General features: G+C 42.7%; 1 protein-coding gene across 1 annotated transcript in view; it reads right to left on the reverse strand.

Moving 5' to 3' along the window:
• SOBP (sine oculis binding protein homolog) overlaps positions 1–18375 on the reverse strand; it is a 147468-nt gene that overhangs the window by 45299 nt on the left and 83794 nt on the right. The window contains exon 5 of the mRNA XM_068985550.1: positions 4993–5088. Within this exon, the coding sequence (XP_068841651.1) occupies positions 4993–5088 (96 nt within the window). The remainder of the gene's footprint in view (positions 1–4992; positions 5089–18375) is intronic.

Genomic DNA, 18375 nt, shown 5'->3' on the forward strand with positions numbered 1-18375 from the left:
GTGGGTTGTCATTTCCTTCTCCAGGGAATCATCCTGACCCAGGGATCAAACTCTTGTCTCCTGTGTCTCCTGCATAGCAGGCAGAGTCTTTACCCACTGAGCCTTTAACCCAAATATAAGAGTTATTTAGACCTCTGCAAATGGACCAGCCTGCCAGCTCACTCTGTATCCTTCAGGTCCTTCCACTTCAGTCAACTTAATTGCCAACTGAGATGTGAGTTACTTGATCTGAACTTTCCCACCTCCTTGCCTTTGCGCATGTTATTTCCCTCTGCTGGGAATGACCCTTATAACCCAGCTCCAACTACAAAAAAAATCCAACCCTGGAAGGCCTATATCAAAACTATCCTTGGTTAAGTCTCTAATTACAACGTGTGGAAATAATCTCTTCCTCCTTTGTACTCCAGAACTTTGTTGGTGCCCTCTTGGGCCACAGCTCATTGTGTAACAATAATAATCATGAAATAAAGAAGGAGCACGACCATAGCAGCCAATATGTACTGAAAGTTACTATGTACCAGGCACGTTAAATGTGTCATCACTTTCAACCCTGACAGTACCCTTTGAGGCTATTACCTTTTATGATCACATTTTACAGATGAAGATCCAAAATGCAAGGAGGTCCTTGAGGCGCAATGGTGATCCAATATGATATGATGTCAGATGTATCACCATAAATGTTAAGCCTATGTGCCCATGATCCTTCACTATACCATCAGAGCAATTCGGTATTAATCAGACAAAACTCTAACTTCCAGGAAGACCAGAGAGCCCATGTTCCTGATGACTACAATACTGACTATCCTTGTTCTTCCTACTGAATTTAAGCTCCTTCAGGGAAGGGACTGTCTTTCTCTATTTCTGTCCCCTACAAACACTGTCTAGCAAAATGCCTTATACATAGAAGATGCTCAGTAATGTCTTCTTCACGAACACTGAATTAACACAGAGCAGTTCTGCCTAGAGGCAACATCCAACTGTTACAATCCACCTCTCTGCCTCCACAAGGAAATCAGGTGGACAAAGCAGCCCATAGAACTGCCCAGCATCTCTCCTTTCCACCAGCTCTATATACAAAGGCCACAACACTAAAATAGTTTTCACCTTCTCCCTACACAGGCACTGTAAATCACCAGAAAGAATTATTTCCTGATGCTATTTCTATTTAGCCTCCCAACTAAGGGGCTTCCCACGTGGCTCAGTGGTAAACAATCTGCCTGCCAATGCAGGAGATGCAAGAGATGCAGGTTTGATCCCTGGGTTGGGAAGGTCCCCTGGAGGAGGAAATGGCAACCCCCTCCAGTATTCTTGCCTGGAAAATCCCATGGACAGAGGAGCCTGGGGTGGTTACAGTCCATAGGGTCTCAAAGAGTCAGACATGACTTAGAAACTGAGCAGATACCTGTGCACAAACGTATGCACTCCCAACTAAGGGCATCTCCCCCTTCCTCTGCAAAACTGCCACCCTCAACAGCCTAAGGAAAAGCCAAAAGGAATCAGCCTGCCTAGGTAATGATCTGTAATCTGGAACTAAAGAAGATAGGCTGCTTTCCCCTTCCCCTTTGAGACTTCCTAAACCTAGTTTCTTTCCAACCAAATTACACCACACTGGTTTCTGCACATCTTTGACTATATTTTGACCTTATTCCTGAATACACTGATGCTCCCTGTATTCTCTGAATTGCTCCAAAGAACACCTGGGGCTCAGTTCTTACCTAAGATGCTGCTAGGTCTTACCCAAGGTGGCTTTCAAGAACTGAGCAAGTACTGACTAACAAGAAGATGTAAGCTCCTGGTATGATTGAGGCCCTCCTCCCATTCTGGCTCTTAATCCAACTCCCACCATCAGTTTGAGCATTTTAATAGGGGAAATAAGAAGAACTTGCAGTCCCAAAAGAATGAGGCAATAACGGTAAAGGCATCAGCAACAGAGTTGTAATTTGGGACAAGTGCTGGTCATGGAAGCTGGCTCTAAATGCTGCCTCCTCTGGGCTCTCATAAGCTATGTTGCTGTATTGTTTTTGATTTTTAAAGATTTTTTTTTACGGACCATTTTTAAAGCCTTTATTGAATTTGTTACAATACTGCTTCTGTTTTATGTTTCAGTTTTTCCTCCACAAGGGATCTTAGCTCCCTGACCAGGGATCAAACCTGCACCCGTGCATTTGAAGGCAAAATTTTAACCACTGGATCACAAGGGAAGTCCTCCATGTTGCTGTATTGTTCAGGGAAGGGATATTAATTCCCCACATTGTCTTTTATTGTAAGTTATTTGCTTTGGTCATAAGCTTAGACAGACCAGCAAAATACCCTGAGGAGTGTGTGTGTACACATCTATTTATGAAGTGGTAGATGGGGCCACAGTGAATTATGATATATCAAATAATATGCAAGTTTTATCTTATATCACTCATCTTGACAGCCTTGCATTTTCAAAACTATAAAAAAAAAACAAGGAAACTGCTGCACAATCACCAACCTAGGAATCTTGGCCACCAAGATAAACATCTAGTCATTTGTGCTGCACGTTAAGCGTGAAGGCACATATCATAGTTTGAGGTTTAAACAGGCCAATCAGTACCTACAGGAAATCAACAGTTGCGTGGCAAATTCTTCTTTCAGTCAATGCTTGCTTTCTCAGTGCCTTCTGATTACACATACTTGTGCATTCTAGGCATCGCTTCTACTTTGCTTTTGTTTAGGTTACTTAATATTCCTCCTCTCCCAGGAAGCAGAGACTGGGGGTATGGGAAGGAGGGCAGAGACCATCAACAGTCAGTAACAGAGTCAGAGGCTATGTCCTGTCTCCCTGGCCAGGGCACTTTCTGTCAGCAGCTGTGGCCCAGAGGGTTAACCTTCCAGCCATGTGTCCCTGATCACCTGGGAACCCAGAATAATCCATTCCCTCAACGCTTTCTCCCAAGAGCCATCATCATCCCTCAAAGAGCTCCCCCACTTTCTAAACCCACTCCTGTTATAGTGAACTAACTGCACAGGAAGGCAGACTCACCCTCAAGCTAAGAAAAGCCCTCTGGAGCAGGGCTTGCAATCTTCTTTCGCAGTCTTTTAAATTTTCCCTAAGCTGCTCTAAGAAAACTCCAAGGGCTTCCTCTCTTATGAACGAACAAATCTCTTTCACAGAGAAACATAACTTCTCAGAGATTCATAACCAGCCAAACACCATTGCTTCTCTTGCAGGTGAAAAAGATTACATTTCTCCTTGGAGAAATAAGCTCACTTGTTTTTTCCCTTTATTTTTTTCTCTTATCACAAGAAATTATAAAGTATTTCTAATAGCTACTAGAAGGACAAAGCTTGCACTGATTTCTCAAAACTACTGCCAACACAATATTGTGTTTAAGCACATCAATGACTAAACATATATTTTCTCTAAAGATAGCTGGAAAAGATGTTCACATGTATGTGTTACTTTCTCCCGTATAAACTGACCACAATCCAGACTCAAGCACATTCGTTTTTCCAGTATATAGGAAAAAAGTAAAATATGGCATATTACTATAAACAGTATCTCTAAAAAGAAGTAAGCTATCCCCCAAAGCATTTTAATACCAAAACATATAATAAATGGCCCCTATGGTCTTCTGCTAGAAAACCAGAGCTACAGAGTGAAACATTAAAATGGAAATAAGTGAAAAGGGTTTCCCCAAAATAGGTAACACTAGCAACCCTGGAAGTTTAAGAGCCCTAGGATAAAATACGAGGTGAGTTAAAATTTCAGGAAAAGATTGCATTTATAAGCAGTGAATTTGCCTGCGGATTGATTGGTCAAGGGACGACACACAGAATAAGTGATGCTATCGTAACCATGCAGACTGTGGAGGGGAAGGAGTTTTTTCCTGTCAACACCTAGCTACTGTGGCTAGAATGAGTAAGAACTGTATTCTTCTCTCTTCTCCTGCTCTTTGGACATTTTATTTTTAATGAATAGTTGGTATCAGAGCTAAGTCCAAAGACTATTACATGTGCGATTTCCTAATGTGTTCCGCCAAAAAACTAAACAGAAATGAGACTACCTCAGAATGTCACAAGTGAGCATCCTCCTTCTCTTCCAGTGTTTTCATTTAGTTGGAGCAAATGTTTTGCTTTAATGCAATTGAAAAGAAAAGAACATTTAGGGACAACACAGCTAAGATCCCTCATAAAGCTTCATTTTCAAAAGCAGTGTTTGAATCTCTAAATAAATGACAATTCATTCTCTGTTTACTTTAGGTAAACAGAAAATGCATTGCGGAGCACTCGTTTTCAAAAGCTAATCAAGAACATTAGGTCCCAACAGATTCATTTAATAGAAATATAATAGGCATTCCTGCTCTCTTTTCATCTTGTCTCGCTGTAAATGCTAAAATGAACAGCAAATTAACCCTGCGTTGGAACAGAGTCCCTGTCACAGCTGAGATCCTCTCTCTCACGACTTGGAAACATCCCCGCATCCTGTCGCTGCTTTGACTTCTACATAGGAGAGACGAAAGCGCCTGATTGAGTTTGGCAAGACAGTGCAGGAATACTTGAATTCTAAAGGGAGTACTGCGTGTCAACTCTGCTATCTTTCCTAGCAGAACAAAATATTACCATGTTGTCGCCTAAAATAGTGTACAATTAGGAAGTAGGAGGAGGGAAGGGGGTGGAATTGTTGTGTTTTTTTTTTTTCTCTCCAAGCTTACATATATCAACTGTCTTTCTCTATATTTTTAACTTTACTAGCCATTCTCCAAATGGCTGCTAATCAACTACTATACAGAACAAACTAATAAAGACAGGGCCATCCAAGCTCTATAATCAGATATAAAAGATGTGCAAACAATTTGAGATCTTATACTTCATATTCAGTGATATCAGAATTAGCATTAAGAACTCTATACAGAAAAACTATAATACTTCAAAAATTATGTAATAATGAACAAACCCTTTCAAAAACTGTTTTCACTGTGCTAAAGTAACATTCTAGACTTGTTGTAAGTATGTTATTCTTACAAGTAGTTCGCAGTTATTCTTGAAGGCAAGCCTTGGAGTTTCCTTAGCATAGTGCTGCTGGGGAAAATTTTCAGCATGTCCATCTTCATCTCTAGCCTGAAGGGAAATATAATGGCCTATTTAGGGACTTACAAATAATGGAAGAAAAAAAAGCTAAAAGCATAACAGCTCAGATCATTAAACAAACGGGAATCCAGAAATCACAACATCATTAAGAAATTTGTTTAAATACGCAGTACGCCTTTTAGATATCAATATTTGGGATTTATTTTTCTTTACATAGTTCAGTTTGAACATGCAAATTCATTGTGGTGTAATATTTTAAATGACATGAAACAAAACAAAATCAAATAATTTTGCTGAAAATTACCACCACTTCAGACTTCCAGTGACTTTTTTTTGCACATTTAGGATTATATGACATACATACGTGTTTAAACTTTTTGGCATGCTTAAGCAATCTGTAGATAATGCACTTTTAAAATATTCTAATAGCAAGGCCATAAGAAAAGCAATTTGCATAGTTATATTTTGCATTGTCATACTATTAGAGATAAACTGATTCCCCTCAATTTTTAAATAAGATCTGAAAGGAGCAATGATCTAGTAAGAACAATGATTCTTAAATCAAATGCAGTAAAAATAAAAAAGATTTAATTAAGAAGCTGCATTAAAAGTTACTGGTTATTTTCATCTACACTGTTAATTAAGAAAGCTGAAGTTTAAATGGAGACATTAACAGAACCCATTAGCAATATCCCTTGCATACAGTCTTCCCTTTCTAATCTCCATCAGTTTCTGGTTTGGAGTTGGAGAGAAGAAAACAGTAGGTGAAAGGAGGCGTGTCCGCAGCGCACTCATTAAACCATCCATTTGGGTGACACTTGCACTCCACTCTGCTCTCCTCTTATCGCAGCCCTAACTGCTCTCTCTTTCCTGGCCCTTCTGAAATTCACAGCTGAGCTGTCTCCCTCACATATGGCTCGCATATAATTATGCATATTCCATTTTGCACTGCATTAAAATGATGAGCTCCTGGCTCCCTGCCAGCTGATTTTAAAAAGCCCAAGTGAAGTAGGAAAAAGGAGAGAAACACAGGGAGAGCCGCACAGGAAGCAGCAGGTAGTTCTGTCTGCTGTCTCTTTAGATAAAATGTATGTCTGGCACCGGGAGAACAGCTGAGAACTACCTGTTGTGATGTATGGATTGAGGGGGAGAAAACAATGAGCATACGTTGGCACAGAGCGGTGGCAGTGCCGAGTATTGTTTCTCTGTTAATGGCGTGAAAGCTGCCCCTGACAAGCACCACTCAGAGCTCTCAGCTAGACTAGGGACTGTCATTTTAGAAAGGGATCCCTATTCTGTACGTTTTAGAAAGGGCAGCTTGTCTTTAATAAAGGCTTCTGCTATTTTTTGCAGGGAGGGAACTGATGGAATTTGCAAGTGGACTGTCATGGTGGGAATACTGGGATTACAAGAAGTATTTTTGAGATTTACAAACATCTCTGGGATTTTGTGCCTTTTACCTGTACCTTCCCTCCCAACCCACCACCAAATCAGAGTAAAATGAAAATGTAGTTGCAGGATTGGACTATGTGTGACAAAGAGAAAAGTGTAAGCGTGCTCATGCCCAATGGCTATCAAGGCACTGGGACCAATGTTATTTCTTCTCCCAGCATCAGTCCTACTTTGCAGCTACATCAGAGAGTAAGCCAACAGAGCCTTAAATAGGGCCCATTTAAGCAGAGTGTATACATAAAAGGCAGCAGTATAAAAAGCAATAAGATGCCAATGGATAGCATGTCAGATTCTTCTTAAGTGAATTTTAAGGCACTCGGTAGAGGTACAGGTTTCTTGAAGGCAGAGACCACATCTATTTCATCTTTCTTACCCTGCTACCCCCAGCACCTTACTTTCAGTTACTGCTTAAACATTTCAGTGATTAAAAAAAACCCATACAAGGATAGTAACTAGACCTAAGCACAACTCTGTAGAAAAATGCCACCTCAAAATATGCTAAACTTGGTGGTAGGTTTATTATATTCCTGATGCACTATGATGCAAATGCTTGGAAACATACATTGCATATAGTTTGCAAGGGCTACTATTTACATATATATATCTATATTCAATATATATGTATTTTGTGTATAAATATTCATAAGGTAGAATATATTTATTATGCATGTACTATGTATACACATTCATACACACCAGATGCCTAGGGATATTTTCAACATTAGTAGCAAAAATACATTCATTCCACTTACATGTAAGGTGCTCACAATGCTTTTTTTGTTTTTAAAGGACAAAAAAAAAAACCCCATTAAGATTTGAATGTGCTTCATCAAAGGAGCCACAGATTTTATATAAAGCCTCATAAATTATGAGGTGAAATAAAACATCAGGGAAAAAGAAAGGAAAAGGAGGGTTGGAATGATTAGGAGTGGAGAGAGAAAGGCAGAAATTTGCTTCTTTATTAAGCCATGTATTTGCCTCTGCATCACACTCCATGGAGCTTGGAATGGTCTGCCTCTGACAGTCAACCTGATTCTTGAGTCTAAGAAATTCCATCCCCCAGCCATTCACTGTGTTTCCACCACACACCGGAGACAGAAAGCACACGACATACCGGGAGACACCATCACCCTCATGTGTGTGCACACAAGCACTCACACACCTCACATGGAAGTAATCCCCTTTGCATTCTCAAGTTTTTTTTTAATGTAAAAGTTTAACTTATTTTTACCAGCCTAAGTGAAATTAACTGAATCCATCTAAGGCAGTAGTTCTCTGCTCTAGCTACACAGTGGAATCATCTGCAGTGGTTTTTAACATATTGGTGCCTGACCCCCCAACCCCGCCATGTTTCCAAGGTTCTGATTTAATTGGGCCTTGACATGGGTGGTTTTTGTTGTTGTTTAAGTTCTCAGGTAACAGTAATGCACAGGCAGCCCAAGAAGCACTGATATAAGAAGTCTGCCTGGAGGGGAGAATTGAGAGGAGACCCTGAGTGAATTTGGATGGTCTACAGCCAGGCCCCAGGCCCTCTGAAGTGAACAGCTATACAACACTAGGAAGATCCAGGATGTGGACCCGGCAGTGGGGCTTACTCTGAAGATTTAAGAGATTACATGGCTAGTTGTGGTGGTTTTGTTGCTAAATTGTATCTGACTCTATGCTACTCCATGGATTTAGCCTGCCAGGCTCCTCTGTCCATGGGGATGTTCCAGGCAAGAATACTGGAGTGGGTTGCCATTTCCTTCTCCAGGGGATCGTCTCCACCCAGGAATCCAACCTGGGTCTCCTGCACTGCTGGCAGATTCTTTACCAACTGAGCTACCAGGGAAGCCCCACGTGGCGAGTTGCTTGTAAGCAAAAAAAAAAAGAATCCATTTATTTTTAGTTTCTAGTGTGACAATCTTGGAAGACCTACTATACCTCATCCTCAAAAAGACCTTCCTGAACCTCACTAACCAAATCAAATAGCTCCCATCTGCCTCTCTCAGGCCCGACACAGACGCACCCTTATGCTGGCTGCTGTGACTTCTGTCTTCCCCACTAGACTGCGAGTTTCCTAAGGGCTTCTCACCATTGGATCTTTGGCCCCAGTCACTGACTGGAGCCTGGTAAGGGCTCTGTAGAAACGAGCTTCATTATCATTCCATATCAACTATGGCAACATTAGCTAAAACCCACTAGAACTTCCTTATCCTACATGCAGATTCACTTCAGCATGTTTTATAACCTCTTATATATCGAAGCCAGTGTCTTCTTCTGCATCAGCCCCATTTTGGGTGGCAGACAATGGCATACCAAGGTGGGTGGACAGAGGGAGCCCCTGACCCCTGCAGGGAGGGTGTGCAAACACTGGAGTTTCTCAAAATCACTGCTAATGGTAATAACACAAAGCAGATCGACTTTCAGCTGGTCTTATTATTGTTCTTGAGTTCTCTACAGACAGTGCCCCGTCTATTTGTCTGTCTCAAGGCAGACCACTGCCACGGGCTCTTAGTAACTACTGCGGCCACAAGACCCATGTTGGTGTCTGAGTTCATTTTAAAGTGACCAGTTCGCACAGAAGTAATGTAGACACGTCATGATGAACTAAGTCTCTCCATGTGTCTCATTCTCAACAGCTTTATTCTGACTAATATGCTAGATATTTATGCCAACTATGGGGAAAAGCAAATGGGAAGCTGTTTATCACATTTTACTACAAATGTGATTGTAAGACCAAGGGTATATTTTTGATCTATTACTCTCAGAAACCTTCACTTCTTGCCATTAAATAGAAATTAAGAAGTTCAACTAAACTGCAAAGGGATTTCCCCATCTTGCTGCCAGTCATGCATCTATTTTCATGCCATGCCTAATATTTGAATAAATAATAGATTATGCGAGAAGGGTTTCTCAGGTGATGCTAGTGGTAAAGAACCCGCCTGCAGATACAGGAGACATAAGAGACATGGTTTTGATCCTTGGGTTGCAAAGATCCCCTGGAGAAGGAAATGGCAACCCACTCGAGTATTCTTGCCTAGAGAAGTCCATGGACAGAAGAGTTGGTGGGCTATGGTCCACAGGGTTGCAAAAAGTCGGGACTTAAGGAACTTAGCATGCATGGATGAGAAACTTAGACTAACGGCCTCTCTATCTCAAACACCTCTGGCTTAAACAACGTTTTAGTCACCTCTCTTTCTCTGTGAATCATCACTAATTTACTTTTTAAATATTGATTCTTACATATAGCAAACTTAAATCCTCTTTCAAAGAATCCACTTCTTCCTTTGGTCTAGAGCCTTGGTGTCATGTGCAGATTCAGGCAAGGCTAGCATTTTTTCTTCTGTGGAGGACTCCTTTGGAAAATGTGGAACGTTCTAAGAACAACTCCACTACCTACCCAGAAAAGTGAGATGTCTCTGACTCTATGAAAAGGTTAATACTGTTGCCATTTAAGTGGAAAGAAAACTAGGCTTCAGAGTTAATACCTCCCTGTGATGAATGGGGTTTTACACTTTCGTTTCATTGTGATTTCAGAATTTCTTTTAAAAACAAGAAAAGGTTCTGCCTAGAATGAGAGCTTGGGAGAGTGCTGCAGAGCTTCCAGACTTTGCTTTGCAACTTTTCAGCAGATGTAGCACATGTCAGCTCACACATGTGGTGTGGTGACTAGACTTGGGAACATCAAAACTAGTGCATCTCAAAGTTGTGGGGATAAGTTTAGAGATGAAGAGTTGTAGAGCAAAAAAAAATTATATTTTTATAACTAATTTTTAGAACCAGAAGCCATAGAATATCTTTTCAAAATTCAAGATAAATTAACTCTATCAGTTTAGCAAGAGAAATGGAATTTATCATGGGGTGACAACTTTCAAAAACCCTTGGAATTTCATTTTCTGATATGTCATTTCTGGTCTGTCCTTCCTTTGTTAAATGTCTACACACGCTGTCTTGAGGAAGCTCAGCAAGGAATGGATGGCAGCTGCCACACAGCCTTTCAGTGTGCTGTGAACATCCTTGTGAACTTGATGTAAGCATCAGCCCAGTGCCTTCACCTCTCAGTGAAGTGCAGCCAGTGCTGGCCCTGGGCTGGAACAGCATAGGGAGGCCTCCGGAGTTACCGCCCAATTCCTCATGACTGAAAGTCCAGTCCCTTCACCTAGATTCCTGACCCTTACCTCATTTTCCCAGGGTAAAACCAGACTCCATCTCTCCTCCCCACTTCTCCTGGAAAATCTGCAAGCATTTTGTAAGCCTTCATTCTGAGTGCAGCTCCTTTAGGAACCGATCTGAGACCTCTTCCTCCTGGTCTGACCTCTCTGTCCTCTCTATATCCACTCGATCCATTGCACTGTACTATGACCATCTATGTGTTTGCCCTTCCCACAGATTTGTGTGGCCCTCGAGTGCAGAAACTGCGGTCTATTCAGCTGCAAGCTGTAAGAGCCTTGTCTAGTTCCTGTCATATTATAAAGGCCACATAAATGGAGAACGAACGAATGAGTTCCTATCCTTTAACCCTAACAACTGGACATTCTGCCTTGCACTGCAGTCCCCAGAGGAAGTGTTCTGCCCCCGAACCCAGAAGTAGTTGCCATGTTGAGTCTCAGCCTCTGCTGGAGCTCTTTGATCACATCTGCCTCACACTTTGACCTCTCACTATTCCATGCACTTCTGCCCAACACATATCCCTCACATGTGGTTAGACATCAGGGTCTTAGCTTGCAGATCCAGTACTCAATTTGGACTTTAGCCAATAATCCCTTTTCCCCACATGTTTCTTTCCTCTACCTCCCACCCAGATGGACTTTAGCCTAAGAAAAATCAGTCTACCTCTGGTCTTTGCCTACAAAACTCTCATCCCCTAAATTCTGTTCCTGGATTAACCAACCTGGTCCCTTGCTCCATTTTTCCATCTCACCTAGTTATAGTGCCCCAAGTCCATCTGGGACACCTTGCTGTAACTCACCCTGCTCAGGACTCCTGTCTTATCTTCCCAACCAGAATGTAAACTGCCGGAGGGCAGAGGCTGTGCATTATGTACGAAGGCCCCATGCTCAGTGAGCACCTTGTACAACAAGCCTATACATATATGTTGAGTGAGTGAGTGACAGTTGCTCAATCATGTCCTACTCTTTGCGACCCCATGGACTGGTGTAGCCCGCTAGGCTCCTCTGTTCATGGGATTCTCCAGGCAAGAATACTGGAGTGGGTTGCCATTTCCTTCTCCACATATATGTTGAATGGATTCATTAATCCTTACCCTTCCTTAAGGTAAGGCCCGGAAGTGCATTTTCTTCACTCTGAACTGCCTACATCTATGTAAGCACATGTTCAAGTCACTGAATATCAGATGGCAGATAGGTCGTGGACAGGATTGTGTATGCATGCAGCTGGGCAGAGAACTTTCTCCTAGACTGGGGACTCCTAGCTGGCCTCAAGCTCCCTGCTCTGCAATATCCCAGGCACCCAGAAACATGGGTGTGTGGAACCAGGCACTTGCTCAACTCAACATTGCTCCTAATCTTTGCATCTGTATCCCTTGCCTTCCCTTTCATTAGCTTGTCACTGAAGACTGACTATGGGATCCTGCAGTGACACCCATTTTACTTTGTTCTTTTAACAAAATGTATTTAAATTCCCACTTAGCGTGTGGGCCAAGGGAGAAGCTGTTTTCTGCAGCAAAGTTCCTCCTAAGTCTCCATCCTCCTCAGCTGGCAAGCAGGGGGCTCTCTCCATCCCGCTTCAGGCTCCTCTGACAGCTCACACATCTCTGATGAATGAGATGGACTTATTTGCTGCAGCTATTTTTTCACTCCATACAAATCTTTATATATATCATAAATTTTTAATATCCAATTTGGAGTCTTCAAAGAATAACGGTAACAAACATGCAACACGAAGATAATGGGAATCGAATCATGTTTATGGCCTCCATGAGCATCACCTTAAACGATGGCAGGTCAGAGCCACTCAGAGCCGCAAGCATGTGAGGCTGTGGGGCTGATCTCCTGCCTGATTAATGGCTGCCCTCACTCAGGGGCCTAATGGATTGCATGACAGTTACGGCAACGGATTCCACATCAGCCTGAAATACAGCTACCACGTGGACGAAAATATATCATCCTCCATCCAGCAAGCTTTTCAGCTGTGTCTGGAATTATCAGAGCAGTTGCTGAGTGGTTCTGAAATCCCTGTTTCTGCTCTTCATTTTTAAAATCTATTTTCCTTTTATCGAACAGGTGGCCCTTCTGGATTTATCTTGCACTGCTCTTTGTCAGGTCACCTGAGTGTCTTTGTTTGGTAAGAACTGCTTTTTCAAAGTGACCACAGGTAAGACCCAGCAACTGGGGCATGTGGCTCCTTCTTTTCAACTCTCAGCTAAAGCAATACCACTGTTACATCTAGGCAGCTTCTGATTATCCCAGGACCCTTGATCCAGACTCAATGACTGCTCCCCTCCCCCACCTCCGGCCTCTGCCCAACGCTTGCCTTTTGACTTTTCACTGCTTATTTGCATCTATTACCCTGGGACCCTAGAGGGAAAACAAAAGGGAAACACAGATAACACCATTTTGCTACCAAGTGACCCCTATAAAATGCTCAAATAACTGAGCATTTCAGGTGGTCCTTTTATTCCTGTTCTTTGAAATCACTAGGCAAAGGGTCTGGACCCTGGCCTTTATATATAGCTCTCATGATGGACCTGAGAAATTAGAGAAAATGTGAAACAGGCAAGGACTGGAAGGAGACCTCAGGACCCCACCTGTAAGGCTAGGAAAGGATCCAGATGTTACGGGGGAAATTTACTATCCATAGGAAGTCTCCCCCCAAACAACCTGGTCTCCAAGGGGAATAAGAAACACACTAGAACCAGATGAAGATACTGCTCTGGATAATATCAGGGATTAATAGGAACAGCTTACATTCCTGCAGCTCTAATGTACTCACCAGACAGCATTCTAAGTGCTTGATACATATTAACTGATTTTACATACACACTCACACATACACCATACAAAACCTTAGGAGGTAGGTATTAGCCTCCATTTTTATATGAAGAAACTAGAGCACAGACAGATTTCATAGTTTATACAAAGTCACACAGCTCACAAGTGGTAGAATCAAGATTCAAACCTAGGCAGCGTGCCTTCAGGGTGACCACTCGAAGCTCTGATGCTCTACCACCTCTCTGCTAGTGACAAAAATAAATCAATATTGAATAACTTGAAAATACTAATCCCATTAATTTTAAAGTATGTATTATTTATTATTAAGGGAATTTTTTTAAGTCTTTGGTTTAGCAGTCCAAGATTGAATACACCAAGGAAATTAGAAAATGAGGGTACTTAATGGCAGATACAACCGAAGGGGGAAGGGTGGTCTGCAAAGAGACTAGGAGAAGAAATCCAAGAGCAAGCAGGAGACAGTAATTCTCTCACACAACCTGTGGGAGATGGCACTTCAAAAACTCTAAAATTAACCCTTAAAACCAACCAACCTTTTTAACCAAATTCTTATTAAATAACCTTCAGATGGCTGATCAGGACAGCTAAGTCCATCAATTCCAGATGGCTGCCCCTTGCAGAGTTCACTCAACTATTCAGACCCTTTAGTAATTTCCTTTGTGAATTTCTAAAAGCATCATCAACATTATCATATGATTTTTTATTAATCCCATAGAAAATGGCATACAAACTATAAAAGATGTTTGTGTGTCTTATCTCATTTACTCCCAGCTCTCTGGTATATAAGTGCAGGTTGTGACTTTAGTTAGTTAACATGAGTCAGTTCATCAAAGCAGTGGAACCCCCTGTACAAATTAGTGACACTGAGTCCCTGGACTTGCCCAGAGGAGAAATGGGGCCTGGACTGTGGTGATTCTTGAAGGGTGAGGGGTGGGGAGCCAAAGGCCCGGCTCATGGGCCTCTGCTCATTACCACCACCCCGCCTACTACTAGGAATAACTGAGACAGAGCATCGGCAATGCACTCTGGTCAGGCTGATGGCTGCTTAGCCCAGCTGGTGGGCATAATGTGGTGGGACGATGATGTGAGAAGTGCGGGTCATGGTCCTGGGACAGTTAGCTTGCTCTGTGTCTCCATCCCAGAACACATCCTTCTTCGTGACATATGCACACAGGTCTTCCAAAGGGTAGATGGATACCAGAAAACACGTGAGAGGATGTGGCTGAACCAGGGCACGTCTCTCACTACTTCTGGAAGAAATATCTCAAAGGGCATACCCCAGTGATAGTGGTCATGGAGAGCTATGTGTCATGAATGGAAACAAATGGTCTCTCTGAATTATTCCCTAATCCTGAGGTCAAGGACTATAAGCTCTGAATTAGCAGCAGTATTTGTCAATGACCATGATGTCACAATTGTTATCTGTGATAAAAGTTCAGTGCCCAGACCAATTTAACTTCCTTTTCTCCCACCAGCCGCCAAAGAAATGCCATAATCGATGTCCAGATACAGCAGGGTCACCTACATCTGCTCTGGATGGTTCGTATGCTAAGCTGCAGTGAACCCTGTCCCCTGGGTGTCCACTAAGCAGGATGACAGAGGCCCCAAGGCTGATCTCACAATCACTCTGCACTTCTGTCACTGGTCCCCTACCAGCTTCAACTTAGAGTCCACGTCCATACCACTCCCAGCTCTCCCCCCTCACCCTTGGCTCTGGCCTTGCCATGGACCCTCTGACCCATGCACTTGGCCTGCCTGGAGTTTGCTTTCTCTCATGGACTTAGCTGTGGACCCACCACTCTGGTCCTCCACTCAGGACAGACACAGGAGACTTACTCTGGTTACTGCTCTGGCCTGGGACAGCTTTAGGGTCAGCATCCAATATGTTAGTTATGTCAAGTACAATTTGCCTTAAAGGTAAGATTTCTTTAGCAAGAAACAGATCTGGAAATTATGCAATGTTTATAAAACTGGCCTGAACATGAAGAAAGATGCGGACTAGGAGGAAAACTCTGATGTCACTGTGCACTGTCCACACAAATGTTCTGACCAACGTGGAGTGGTGCTGTGATTTATGTGCTGGAGGCAGGCAAAGGAGAAAGGCAGGGTGACCAATCCATTGGCTCTGCCCCCTGGGTCTTTAGAGCGTGAAGTTGGAATGCGATTGTGAACAGGATGGACCCTCCTGACAGCTTCAATTAGAGTCCATGTGCCACTTGACCTGTTACACCAATATAGGCATTATCAGGCTTGGAGCAACAAAGTCTAAATTACCTTGCTTCCAACCCTAGGGCCAGTCAGCCTCTCTGAGGACCCAAATGCAAAGATGGTGGCACAGAGGCTTCATGAATGATGACCTCTGCTCAAACAATACTCTCTGGAGTCTTAGTTTTAAATCCTAGTCATTCTGTAGATGATAAATGGAGGTAATAAAAGGTGAGGTTGTGTCATGTTTAAATGTGAAATAATCATTCTAGCAGAATTTGGTTTTGACGGAAAGGCTCGTTGAGGCCAACAGCTGAGTATCCGGTTGAGACCCATTTTTGGATGACAACTTCAGTGAACACTTGCTGCTCTATCATTATTATTATCCCATGAAATAGATTTTGGAATCAAAGTCCATGTGACAAAAGACAAAAAATGACCTGGGTTTCCACATCCTCTCCCTTTTTAGAACAAGAGATGAACAGGTGCTCTGCACAGTGAGCAGTCCCCACCTGCCACTCCTGTTTTGCCCTATCCCCCTGACCCCTTACCCGGCCATTCTGGTACCAAAATTCCCAAGCTCTTCCAGTCCCTCTGCACCCTGGTATCTTAATTGCTCATTGTGATTCTAGATATGAGATAACTGGTAGGTATCTCCCAGAGATAATGGAGATTCCAAGACCACAGATTGGACCCCACTGGAGAGAACATTAACACTTCTAGAAACTTCCCACTCAATGACTGCTTCATGGAGCTGTCACCACAAAGGAAGAAAACCCAATATAGAAGTCCCTCTGACAGTAACACAAGACTCAAGTTTGTTCCGTGCAAGACACCAGGCTAAGAATTTTGCAGACTTCATTTCATCAAAGTCCCCCAGCAAATCCTTATGAGGTCTATATTACCATTACCACCTCCATTTTGCCAGCAAGGAATTTGAAGAGTAGAGAAGGTAAGTGCCTTGTCCAAAGCTAAAGAGCTGATAAAGGCAGAGGCTGGGCTCTGAACACAGGCATCTCGGCCCTAAGCACAGGCTCCTGCCCCCACACCACAAGGGGCTCTTCCATATCAGCACAGCCAGCAGCGGAAGCCTGGCTGATGAGGAGCAAGAAGAACTGAAGACACTACCAGGAGGCAGAGAAGGGACAGCTCAACATCCCTGTGGGTGCTGGTGGGAGAGGGAGAAACCTTGCCCTCTGGTCTCCCTATTTCATGCTGAAGCACCAATGCCCAACGCAACTCAAATGGAGGTGTTCGTGGAAGCCGTCCCCCTCCCCACCACCGACAGGAGACTGTGGTCTATTAGACCACAGGCAACACAAACAACAAAAACACAGCCAAAGGCTGAGCAGACCCAAACCCCGAGCCCACCTGAGGCAGCGGTCTTTCCAAGCATCTGCCCTCGAGGTGTGGGGCAGGGATGGGGAAGAATGGGTGGGGCGGGGAGCTGCGGAGCGGATGTGGAAATGGGAGTGTGCCAGGGGGGTCTTGTACAGCAGCCAGAGAAACTGCTAGGAGATGGGGAAGAACATATTCTTTGAACTTGACAGACTTCTCATTAGGGGGCCTGCTTGTTTGCAAATCTCTCCTATATTTTGGTTTCATTTACACATCCTATGAATTTAAGACTACAGAATTCGAACTGAGAATGGGAGCCCAAATCTCTTCTTGGATTTCAAGATGGATTGAGACTGTTTTCAAGGACAAAGGATTCTAAACTCATAAAACTCACCTGTGGTTCTTGCCTAAGCGTCAAACAGAAAACTGTTATGGTTTGATATGGAAAACAGTAAAAGGGAAATAAGAATGATCACTTGATATATCTATCACTAGTATTAGCTTTCCTTTTTTTTTTTTTCATGTTTAGTCACACAGCTTGCAGGATCTTAGTTCCCCGACCAGGGATCAAATCCCAGCCCATGGCAATGAAAGCACCAAGTCCTAACCACTGGAGCACCAGGGAATTTCCCTGGCCTCTCCTTGTTAATAATAACAAGCAGTGTTTGCGTACAATCAAGTATTCTAGTGTGATAAAGAAATTTCATTAATTTCTTTGCCTTAGAGGATGACAGACCTTTGCCTCTGAATTATAAAATGTTTAGCCCAACTTCATAAACTATAGGTTACACTACTCCAAATTTCTACCAAACCACTAACACGTGGCTCTGTGAACCCACAGAAAATGGGTAGCAATGACAGGGGCATTTAAACAATTTTTTCTTTAGGTCTCATTCATTCATTCATTATTTATTGAGCATCTACAACGAAGGATACAAAATGAATGGGATCCAGCCCATTCAACATTCAACACATGTTAATTTTTTAACCTCAATGTTAACAATAGAACAAATGATTCCCTGCCAAGGTCTAATCATACACGTTTCAAAGTGTCAAATATCATACATTTATATCCTATTTAAAATTTAGATTTTTTAAATAATTGTAAATAAACCACAAAAGGACTAGAAAATATTCTCATAATTACATAAGAATTATGAGGAAGTGAAAACCAAGGGGAAAAAGAGCAAATTCTTAAAGGCTGAGCCACCAGTGTGCCATTTGGCTGAAGATGTTAGTACAGAAAAGGGGTGAGGAGAGCCATTTGATGCCTATAATGAGCTGAGTTCAATTTCCGGAGCCACCGGTAAAAACAGGGGATGTTAACATCCAGCTCAAGAATTCGTTGCAAGGATTGAATGAGAAAATCCAT

The sequence above is a fragment of the Capricornis sumatraensis genome, chromosome 13 (genome assembly GCF_032405125.1).
Source record: "Capricornis sumatraensis isolate serow.1 chromosome 13, serow.2, whole genome shotgun sequence".
Lineage (NCBI taxonomy): Eukaryota > Metazoa > Chordata > Mammalia > Artiodactyla > Bovidae > Capricornis > Capricornis sumatraensis.